The sequence below is a fragment of the Canis aureus genome, chromosome 15 (genome assembly GCF_053574225.1).
Source record: "Canis aureus isolate CA01 chromosome 15, VMU_Caureus_v.1.0, whole genome shotgun sequence".
Taxonomy (NCBI): Eukaryota; Metazoa; Chordata; class Mammalia; order Carnivora; family Canidae; genus Canis; species Canis aureus.
Genome location: NC_135625.1, coordinates 29943203 through 29955548, shown reverse-complemented (window position 1 = coordinate 29955548; position 12346 = coordinate 29943203). Strand labels below are relative to the sequence as shown.

Genomic DNA, 12346 nt, shown 5'->3' with positions numbered 1-12346 from the left:
ATAAAGCCAATATGTAAAAGAGATAAAAGTAAGTAAGTCTGGTTGGGGCAGGTGGAGGAAGGCAGGTGGAGGAAGGCTCTGATTCTCCAGAGCACAGTCTGAACAGCACTGATTTATTCAGTTAGTTTTGCCTGTTTGTATGATTCTCTGCATTTTGCATTATGGATAATTTGGTAAGTGGCCATTTGGTGAATTACTATAATATTTACATACAAAGATAGGACCTTCAAAATGGATCAGCAGAACAACAACAAATAAAATGGATAAAGCAATTTACAGTGAACAGGAAACAATGAGAGTCATTTTCAGGAACATCAACTGATCTTACTTTGAAGGAGTTTACAAACCCAGAATTCATCAGGATTACACTAAGGTGTTAGAATGGAAAGAAAAGAGAAACACTAAAAATGGCAGTGGTGACAATAATGTAAAGAATATGAACTATGGACATAAAAAAAAGAAAACTAGCACATAAAATGTTCATTAAATACCTAGAATAGTCAGGGATATCGATATTTTTCAAGTGATGGTGTTTTAGGACATCATGAATCGAAAGTAAGTAATTCCTTTACTTTCCTATTTTTATTATAAGACTCCAAATGTTTAGATGTGTGATGTTCAGAATACTTAACAACATGGTAGATGTTTATATTTTTTCATTTAGAAATTAGCTATGTGGTAGACAGCTCACCACTAGAGCTAAAGAAGCCCCAACTGTAAACTTCGTGTAACTGCTACTGAATATTCCCATGGAATCCTTGGTTCAACATTTCATCTGACTTCCAACTGTCTATAAGAAGTGAGTGCTGAGACCAACAAATGCTAGGGCTGAAATTAATTATCAATCAAAGTGGAAAAGTTAAAAAAAAAAAGGGGAACGTATTGAATATGTAATTAGAGCTTTGGGACAACGAAGTCTAAAATGAAGAGAGAGAGGACTGTGAAAATGACTTAGTGGTTATTATTACTGCTCAGTGCTATGAATTATATTCTTGGTTGCTGTGATGTGGCATGCTGCTGGCTTGCCATTTTACATTGCCCAGAAATAACTGGAAGTTGTTATTGCTCTTGGACAAAAATATGAGCTGGATTCGAGAAGTAACATCAGCACATGGAAAAACTAAATTTTTCTCATTGTAATGATGATAACACACAAAAGTACTATTCATATGACTAAACCTTAGATTGCAGAGATGATTTTTTATTTTGCCCTTACGGAATTTATTCCATTCAAACTGTTCCATGATCCATAGGTATTCTTTTTCCCCTTACCCCCCTTTTTTAATTTTAGGAATTCTGCTCTGGACAACTAATTAACTAGATTATTATACACTAAACACAAGCAAAATAGAAAAACAATTTTGCCAACTTGAAAAATTCTTTCAATACCATGAACTCAGTGTTTAGTGTTAAGAATCAGTGTATCTGGGTATAAGTTATGCTTATTTTTGACAAAATGAAACTCTTAGGTTCAAAGTGAAAAGGCTGACGTGAGGCGGTCATTGTGGAGATCAAATAACCCATCCCAAATGAGACTGTCATGAATTAATTTGTAAATGCATTGGAAACAGATGACAGTATCTTCAAACACAAGGAATGAGAGAATTTTGAATTTATTTTCAATATAAAAGCAAATAACTATAAAAATGTTGCTATTTTTCAAAGCCCAAGGTTAATGAATTACATATTTATTATTTCAAAATCCAGGATATGTGAATGGATTCCTCTATGCTTTACAATCATAGAATTCTAAGAAATATCTCATTATAATAATCACAGAATGATGTCCTTTTCAAAAACATTTTTTCCAGTTCTTTGGTGGCTCAGTTTTTCTTTAAAAAGCTATAAATTTTGCTTTATTTTCCTTTCTCATAAACAATAAAGATTAGTGAACAAAGACAAATATTTCTTTAAAAATCCACATACTTTAATGTTATTGCTTTTCTATGTCAAAGTAAGATTGCCATATTCAAAAGCATTACAATCAAAGGCATTTTTCTAAGACCATTACATTTTTGCATTTATTAATGGTAAACTGTACTAATTCAATTTTTTTGATGTTTCAGAAGAGGTTTTCTTTTTTTTTTTAAAGATTTTATTTATTTATTTGACAGAGAGAGAGAGAAAGCACAAGCAGGGGTAGCTGCAGACAGAGGGAGAAGGAAAAGCAGGCTCCCCACAGAACAGGAAGACTGATGTGAGGCTGGATCCCAGGACCCTAGGATCATGACTTTAATGATTGAGCCACCCAGATGTCCCTTAAACTTTCTTTAAAATTCAATGTGTGACATTTTTTCCTTTGCTACGCTATTTTCTTTACTTATTATATATGACATTATGGAATACTGTTAAATTCTAATTAATTTTATATATTATCTTGTGTTTTTTCTCCCAGACTTCAGAAAAAAGGAGTATTTGCAGTTCCTCTTTGTAAAAAAGACAGTAATGCTTTATCCCTCTATTTTGTTCTAAATAGTGGACAAGATTAGGGAAAAATACCAGCTGTGTTGAAAATAACGGTTTGACAACCATTTAAACAAAAATATAGTATATAATATAAAAATATAGTATATAGTACCCTGGTAAAACAAAATATAGACAGTGCTAAAATTCTATGCAGGAACTGGGTTTTTAAATGATGTGATTTGGACTCCAGAATCTATATTCTTGTTTTCAATTTTAATGCCTGCCATTTACTGTATCACAGGCATAATGAGGTTAGCTTCATGATCATATGTATAAGATATGTGATTGCATTTGGATATGAAACCTGATTTGCACTGAAACTATTAAGGAAACCTTTGATGATTTTTTCTTTCTTGGATCATTTTTAATTTTATTGAAATTCTGTATAATTGAGACAAATGCCAATGGTGTTTTATTCTGTAGCAGAATTGCTTTTCACATATCTATAAAGCATAGCCTAGTTTATTGCAAAAACGCTTCTGTGGAACTCTCCACTAGGAAATAAAGCTGAAAGAAATAATTCCAGTCCATGTGCCTGAAGTGTATTATTTGTAACAAAGGTTCTCTCATGCTCATCAGGTTTCTTCACGGATAACTGACTGAATCATCAAAACTCAAAAGAGCATTTTTTTATGGGGGGTTTGGAGAGTCTTTGAGAATCTGATGCAGATATTGACAGTCTTTCTATGTGTCAATGCTGGTGTGCATATACAATTTAAAATACAACTTCAAGGACTTTAGGTAACCTCTTAAATTCATCCTTAAATTCTGTGTTAAGAATTTTGTTTTTAATCTTGTGTGGCTAATTCATCATAAATTAATATCATATTCCCAATCAGACTGTCCTCGACATCTTTAATAAATTACTCTCCGTCAAAACAGTATTTAGGGATCCCTGGGTGGCACAGCGGTTTAGCGTCTGCCTTTGGCCCAGGGCGCGATCCTGGAGACCCGGGATCGAATCCCACGTTGGGCTCCTGGTGCATGGAGCCTGCTTCTCCTTCTGCCTCTCTCTCTCTCTCTCTCTCTCTCTGTGACTATCACAAATAAATTAAAAAAAAAACAGTATTTAATGAGCTTTATATTTTTTGTTTTTAAGCAGGCTTACGTGGAAGTCCTCTTTTTACAGAAGCAATAATTTTTTTTAAAGATTTTATTTATTTATTCATGAGAGACACACACACACACACACAGAGAGAGAGAGAGAGAGAGAGAGAGAGGCAGAGATACAGGCAGAGGGAAAAGCAGACTCCAGGATCTCCAGGTCTCCAGGATCACACCCTGGGCTGAAGGCAGTGCTAAACCGCTGAACCACCCGGGCTGCCCAACAGAAAGAATAATTAAGTTGATTATTGGTTGTCAAAGATGTCCATTAACCTCTGTCTGCTACCTTATGAGCTTCTCTTTAGAAACTCTTTTTCACACCTTTCCAACCTTAAATCTCCTATTGTAGATACAGACATTACCACACCCCACACCTGGTAACAGTGAATAAATCTGCCTCTGTAGTTTCTGTGTTTATCCTGAGAAATAGTCTTACACAAAATTAATAAAGACATTATATAAACTTATACTGGATAATAATTTCATGACTATATAAAAACTTAATAATTACTAATTTGGTTTTATTAAAAATTGAACCATATAGGTAAGAATTATTCAACACACATTTTGGAAAATAACACCAGGGAATGTACGTCTATATATACACATATATACATACACACAAATATATGTATATATCTTCTGATATATGTATACACATATATGTATGCATATAATCTGTATGTGTATAAACATACAAACACCTGTAAAAAAATCTATGGTAGATAGATGATTTAGAAAATGATGTTAGAAGAATATCACCCATGCCATGCTCTGATGAACTAGCTCTTTATTGTGCAATGAAACTGTCCTTGTGCACTCTAATAATTCAAACATCAGTGACAATTTGTTTCCGACATAATAACCTCTCAAACCAGTGATGTTGATTCTGAAGCCAGGTGGTTGGCAGGTGGATCTCTGCCTAAAGCAGTGTTTAGGAGCACAGAAGATCTGGGTGCCTTCCTGGCCCCATTCCTTCCTAGCAGTGAGGTCATAGGCAACTCAGATTAACCAGTTTCCTCATCTATGAACTGTAGGAAATCATAGCATCTACCTAAAAGGCTGTCCTGAGGATTCAATGAACTATATGCCCTGCTAGTGCATAATATATCTGCCCATAGAGTGCACTCTATACATGTCCCTTTTGTATTTGATATTATTATTATTACATAAGCAAAAATACTTTTCTCCATAATTATTACCTGAATAAAACTTGTGAGTCTTTCTTAAAGTTCATATTCCTGTTCATTCTCTGTCTCTGCTTTTACCATAGAGAAATATAGATCCGTAGAAATACTATGAATGACAATTTATGGTTCTCACATGCACAGTGGCAGTGGCCAAAATATCAACTGATAATTTTAAGAACAATATAGATTAGACCATATCTCATTGGGTGAAAAAGGGAAAGTGAGATTCTGTTTTTGTAATGATTTGAACTTAAATAACGTTCATTAAAAATAATGAGTCAAAATTCTTATGTAGTGCCATCACCCTCCATTTCCCTGCACCCCAAAACATTTACACCTTTAGGGAAATCAATGCTATTGACAAGCGAATGCCAAAACAGAAAATTACTATTTTGCTTCTATCATGCAGAGGGAAGGAAAATAATAGATTGTATGTGAATGCCTCATTAAACTGACTATAGCATAAACAGTTGTGTTGGGGGTCATCTTGAGAGACTGTCCTCTTCAACAATAGAATAGACTGACCATGCAAGTTTTAGAACTGTCAGTAAAAGCAGCTGGACTTTCAGGCTGATTGTAGTATTGGAGTCTTTTTAAAAGTCATCGAGAAATGATCCTGAACTGTAGTCAGGGCATACTCCTGAGCTCTATTTTCCTCACACCGTGGCAGACTGAAGGCAAGAGTTATTCTGAACCGCTCTCTAAAGGGGTTGGCAGAGTCTGGCTGGGCGTCATCCTGCCTGCCCTAAAGCTCCCATCCCTCCAGCAGCTGTTTTCCTTCATCTGTCCCATCACTATTTTGGTATTAATGATGAAAAGATGAGGGGTGTATTCAATCTGTGGAATTAGACCTACTGTTGCCACCTTAAGCTAAAATAAGATGTATCTGTCTTTTTACTCTGTAGCAATTACAGTAATGAAGGTTAATAATTTCTGCAGTTTTTTATGTCTTCAATAAAAGGGTTATTTTCCAGTATGTAATACATTCTTATATGAATGCTAATATGTTCCAAAATTCCTTTAGATAGTTTAAGACATACTCAAAGCTGCTCTGTCTAGCTGTGGTTCCAACATGCCCAAATGATTGAGGGTTTCATCACTGTTATTAGAATTCTATCACAAGGCAACTAAAAGAGTTTCTGGGACAAAGAGGGAAGGGGAATTTATACTAAATTGAAAACATATCCTTGCGTTACTCTTAGTGATGCTCTCGGTTATTCTACAGAATGCTAGACTGTCCCTGTTCCTCCAGTACTTATTCTATAAATGGGATATGTTATTTCCTTTGTTACCTGGAGCGTGGTTTCTCTCTTCATAAATGTATGATTGATAGTAATTTAATGAGCATCTATATTTATAAGTATCTTCAGGGAAAACAACAAAACCCTGAGGTTTAATGTCCAGCTTCGAAATCTTTCGTGTAACAACCCTATATTCATGCAGAGAGGAACAGCTCAAGCAACTGATGCCATGGCCAGAAGGATGCCAGGATACCATTCTATAGTGAGTCAGAGCACTTGGTATAAAAATAATATGACTGATCACGAGTTGTTTGTGAAAGTGTTTCAAAGGGACAAAACAAAGATTTTCAAAGGGACAAAACAAAGATTTTGGGAGAGAAATCATTGATTTTTGGGATATTAAGCACTAGACCTCATTTTTTCTAATGTGTTTTTTTTTGGTATGGGGTATCCTACCTTTCAACTTCTTCATTTTTGTGTGAAATACATCCCAGAAATCTACTTTAATGCTTACTTTTTGGCATGATATATACATAGTCTTCGTGAAAAATCTGAAGATTACTCATTGGTCCTGTTCTAATAATACATATAAAAATAAGAAATATTATTGAAAAAATAGGCACTTAGAAACCCAGAGGACTTCATACAAAAGGAAAGCCAAATATTTGTGGTAGCTAGTCACCATTATAAATAGATTTTGCAGCAGCAAATCAAATGTAACATTAAATAATTCTGAAATAAAAGTAAACATTTTGTAAAAATATGACATTATGGAGCAGAAGGTTAGTTTGTTATGAGTGAATGTTAGAAGTAGGTGTTTCTAGAATTTAATGTTTCTACTTAATATTAAAATTGAAATTTTATTTCCTGGTGAAAAGAATGGTTCTGTGGGGTACTGGTGTCTTCTTTCTTTTCACAAAGCAGCCAGACTGACATTACACATTATCTATTTCCCAAGCTCCAGATTGAGGGGGGGAAGTATATGTTTACTCTCTCGTAAAATAGGTAAAATTCTTCATTCTAATATTCCACCCAGAAACAACTGAAAACTTAGAATTGATCCATAGCTAAATTATCTCCAAACTGTAGTAAAAAAGGAACAATATTCAAAAGAATCAACACCAATAACAACAAAATTAGATGTATACACACATTAAAACAACCCTTCCCCTGAAACAAAAGCGTGCTTTTCAAGCTATTTTCTTTTCTTTATTTCTTCAAGAAATTTCCTAAAAGTCAGTTGTCTTTGACAGTGGAGTGTTTCTTTCTGGGTCCTTCTCATGGTCTACTGGAGAATTTTACTAAATTATAGTTCAGTAGCTGGACAGAGTTCCATGTACAGTTCTCTAACTGCCTGTGGTATTGGTCAAGATGGGTTAAGCAGTTTTTGGTTGTCTTGAAGTGGAATATTGTGTTTGGAGGCTCAATCCACTGCATAATGATTCTCAGTGCTCACTGACTTAGGAGTGATGGCATCACTACGAAACTGTGACAGTGCCTAGGTGACAAGTCACACCTGAACAGCTGGATAGATAGACACAATTTTACCTGAAGTTGACAACTTTTCAGTGAATATTTGCTTTAGGGGCATGAAAAAGTATGTTTCTGTTCAATAATTGACCTAGGTTTTTTTTTAATAAATTTATTTTTTATTGGTGTTCAATTTGCCAACATACAGAATAACACCCTGTGCTCTCACCTAGGTATTTTTTTTTAAAGATTGTATTTATTTCAGGAGAGAGAGAGAGAGAGAGAGAGAGAGAGACAGAACCAGTGGGGGAAGGGGCAGAGGGACAGGAAGATTCAGACTCTTGGTTGAGCAGGGAGCCTGACGTGGGGCTCGATCCCAGGACCTTAAGATCATTATCTGAGCCAAAACTAGACCCTTAATGATTGAGTCACGCAGGTGCCCCTTAAACTTTCTTTAAAAATTCTATGTGTGCCATTTTTTTCCTTTTCTTAACCCACTGAACAATACAAGTGCCCCAACTTTAGTATTTCTTAATTTTATCTGTGAGGCGAATAGTTTGGTCAATTGATATGGCAAACATGAAAAATTTGAAAACAGACCCATCTTCAAGTATTTTAAAGGATTACAGTCCCCCCAAAGCTGATGGTTTTATGTTTCTCATTCTAAAACTTTACTGTAGATGGTTATCATAAAAATATAGAGACATATCTCAATGGAAACACATTTATAAACATGAGCACATTTATAAACATGAGGTTATTGAAGAAAAATGATGGAACTACACACAAAGTTATATAAATTGCTACAAATTATAAGGTGACCACATATTAAAATATGTATGTTTCAAGGAAGAAAAAGAAGATACCAATGGCAATTATTCTAAAGTAAAAGATGAATGTGGAATAAATATCAGAGAGAAAATAACTGCACTTCAGGATAATAGCAGGTACTTTAAAAAGTGAATATAAGCATGAATACGTTTAAAAAGGGAATTCACCTTCCTTTCTACTTCTCTCTTATATATCAGCCCCATACCTTGTCTCAATGTTCAGAAAGCCAATGCTCCAATGGTTCCTAAACCTTCAAGTTAAAACTGTTGACTTTTACCTTTTACTTCAACAAGAATGTGGTAAAGTGAAATCATTTGGTTTCATACCTTAATTTTACATTTTAACCTTTTTTTAACCCATTTTGGAAAAGAAGAGCACCACTTCATTTCAGTCTACCTGTTGACACATATTATTTTTGACCCTATGTTTTCATTGTACCTAGAACAGCATTATATGTAGTCTGTCAGTGGTTCTTGCCATTTCCAATCTACACAGCTCTACCATATAGTATGATACTGCATTTCCCTGTTTACTCACCTACTCCCCTTTGCTAGATTGTGAAATGTTTAAAGAAAGAAAATACATTTTACTCCACTCCCATTCTTTTATCTGGCAGAATGCATGGCATGTAGTAGGTGTGTAGTAGGTGTTCAATAGATATTTATTCTATTAAAAATGCTCTAGATATTCTTGCAATTGAACATATTACCACGTTTTAAATTCAGAGTATTCTCTTTTGAGTCTTATTTCAGATTTGCTTTTTATTTTAAAGTCAGGCAAACAAGCAATCCAAACTTGTTTCTCTGTGTTAAACTAACATGGGCATTTAAAAAAAATAATATGCCACTATGATTTTCACTAAACTAGGAAAGGTTATTTTGGAGCAGCTGGGACTTCAGATATTTGAAGTAGTAATTACTTCCTCTATAAATGTTACCTTTTACAGTCAAATACTGCTTTCCTGTAGTAGTTCAACTTTTTACTTAAAGGAAAATGTCTTTTATTTACAATTCACTATGCTATATTACTATATGTGAAAATTCTCATTTTATTTGTTTTGGTAGCACTGTAAAGTTGATGAAGCATCATCATGATATAGTAGCTTATATTTATTCAGTATTTATTCTGTGCCAAGCATTTCACTAAGTAGTTTACATGAGCTATGTCATTTAATATCCACATAACATTTATGATGTGTGTGATTTTATCTCTTTCTCTCTCTCTGTCTAGTCTTAGAGAGGCAATTTTCTGACTGGTAAGTAGTTTGGTCAGGCTAATAATTCAAGAAGAACCATCTCCAGATTTTTTGTTCTTGGTTCTTTAAAGATGAGTATACAGCAGCAAAATTTGATAACATAAAATTGCATAATTCTAGAAACATGATCTGTTTTAGTGAAGTACTTGTGTAATTACTTATAAAGCAAACAAGCAACATATGTTGGATTGTACTTAGTTAAATGCTATCATGTCACTGCAACTAAGACTAAAAGAGTATTTCTTCTATATTGAATGGATGAGGTATCAACCCTTACCATCATCAGCATTTCATGTTAAAATTGACTGGTAGCACTTATAACTTACCGTAGACTTGGGTTTGGTTCCAGAACTGGCCACTGGGGTGGACGATGATAGGTCAGTAGATTCGGTGTTAGAAGACAGATTTATTTGTGTCTGATTTATTGAAATGGTATCTGCTCCACTCTCAGATCCTGACTCCAGATCCTATTAAAAAATATATTGATATGAAAGGCATGTCCATGCTCTCTGAAGGCCTTTCCCCCTGCTACCAGCATCCTTCCAACTCTTCCTACTCCCAACACACACTGACATGCTAAAGAGTTGCTGACAACTGACACTGACTCGTCACCCACAACCATGGATTTTGTAATAAACAACTACAAATGGAGTGAGGAGGGATAGTGTTGAGGGATCAGGAACAGATCCCTTTCTCTTTTAGCACAGGGAAAAAAAACACAAACACATGGTTTAAAAGAGCAACTAGCACAGAAAAGAGACTACACTAGAACTCTGCCAAGCTGGGGAGAAGCTGCGAGAAAGCTCTCCAGGTCAGAGGAACTGAAGAACATCCTGGTTTATAGTCCCACCCCACCTTAAAAGCCTAGAATGCAGCAGGATCCAGACACCAAAATGGGTGGGTCCAGTCATCTCTATGAGTTTATAACTCCAGTGAGTGCAGGGTCTGCAAGCCCACACCAGCCAGAGTCATGCTGGTGCACTGAAAAGAGAAGCTGGAGTTTAAAAGGACTGAAGAGCTGTGGGAATGCTCTTTCCCCCTCAACCTTAAAGTTCCAGTTGAGAGCAGGATTTGGCTGCCATAAGAAATTTCATAAACCGGGATCCCTGGGTGGCGCAGCGGTTTAGCACCTGCCTTTGGCCCAGCGCGCGATCCTGGAGACCCAGGATCGGATCCCATGTCGGGCTTCCGGTGCATGGAGCCTGCTTCTCCCTCTGCCTGTGTCTCTGCCTCTCTCTCTCTGTGTGTGTGACTATCATAAAAATAAAAAAAAAATTAAAAAAAAGAAATTTCATAAACCATAAATGGAGCGGCCTGATGCCACATCAGGCAGGTCCTGATGACATAACTGAAGGGTCTAGTCATCATAGGGAGCTTGTGATCTCAGTGAATCCAATGTCCACTAGCTCACACCAGTCATCCTGTGACTGGGGCACAGAAAACAAGCCATGATTTTTGTGTCTTATCTTATTTTTTAAAATGTTTTAATTATTATTATTTTTTACTTTTTAAGATTTGTCTTAATTTTATTGTTTTATTTTTTCTTGTTCTCTTTTCTTCCTTTTTCTTTTTTCCTTTTCTTTCTTCTTTTATTTCATTATGTTCTTTTTTCTTTTATTATTATTTTTCTTTATTCTTTCTGTAAATGCCATGGCTTAAAAAAATAACTAGCATATATAGCCATAGTTCTGTCCAGCCAGCAAAAGTCACAGCACACACAGTCACATAGGGGATAACATACACAAAACCACTCCTTCAACTTTAGGAAAAGTAGCTATTTCACCTAATCTATAGAAATAAATACAGGAAGTCAAGCAAAATGGGGAGACAGAAGAATGTGCTCCAAAAGAAAGAACAACAACAAAAAAATCTCAGAAAAAGAACTAAATGAAACAGATAAGCAATGTATTTGATAAAGAATTTAAAGCAATGATCATAGTCATATACACAGGGGCAGAGAGAAGAATGGAAAAGCTTGGTGATATTTTCAATAAAGAAATAGAAAATATTAAAAAGAACCACGCAGAATTGAAAAATACCATAACTGAAATAAAAAGCACACTAGAGGGAATCAACATTAAATGAGAGGATGCAGAACATATAAGTGATCTGGAAGAAAGCATAATGGAAAGCACACAAGCTCATCATCAAAAAGAGAAAAAAAATTAAGCAATGAGGATAGATTAAGAGATCTCTTGGACATCATCAAGTGAATAAACATTTGCATTATAGGGATCCCTGAAGAAGACAGAGAAAAAGGTGTAGAAAATTTATTTGAAAAAATAATACTTACCTAACCTAGGAGGGAAATAGATATTTAAATCCAAGAATATTAAAATTTGTAAGGAGACACATAAGACTCCAAAGAGTCAAAGCAATCCTGAGAAAGAAGAACAAAACTGGAGGCATTACAACCCCAGATTTCAAGTTACACTACAAAGCTATAGTAATCAAAATAGCATGGTACTGGCACAAAATAGATATATAGAGGCAACAGAGTGAATAGAGAGCTCAGAAATAAAGCCACATTTAAATGGTCAACTAATCTATGAAAAAGAAGGAAAGCATATATGACGGGGATAAGACAGTGTTTCTAACAAATGGTGCTAGGAAAACTGACAACTACATGTAAAAGAATGAAACTGGACCACTATCTAACACCATATGCAAAAATAAACTCAAAATGGACTAAAGACCTAAAGTGATACCTGAAATCATAAAAATCCTAGAAAAGATGAAACATAGTAATTTCTCTGACATCAGCTATAGCAACATTTTTCTAGATATGT

At 35.0% G+C, this 12346-nt stretch overlaps 1 protein-coding gene across 10 annotated transcripts in view; it reads right to left on the bottom strand.

Annotated features, from left to right (window-relative positions):
• The window catches only part of DLC1 (DLC1 Rho GTPase activating protein), a 495960-nt gene that overhangs the window by 283867 nt on the left and 199747 nt on the right, over positions 1 to 12346 (bottom strand). For all 10 annotated transcript variants that reach the window (XR_013352786.1, XR_013352787.1, XM_077848958.1 and 7 more), the window contains one exon: positions 9884 to 10024. Coding sequence is in view for 8 of the 10 variants with exons in the window: in XM_077848958.1 (XP_077705084.1) it covers positions 9884 to 10024 (141 nt within the window). In the remaining 2 variants the exon portion in view is untranslated. The remainder of the gene's footprint in view (positions 1 to 9883; positions 10025 to 12346) is intronic.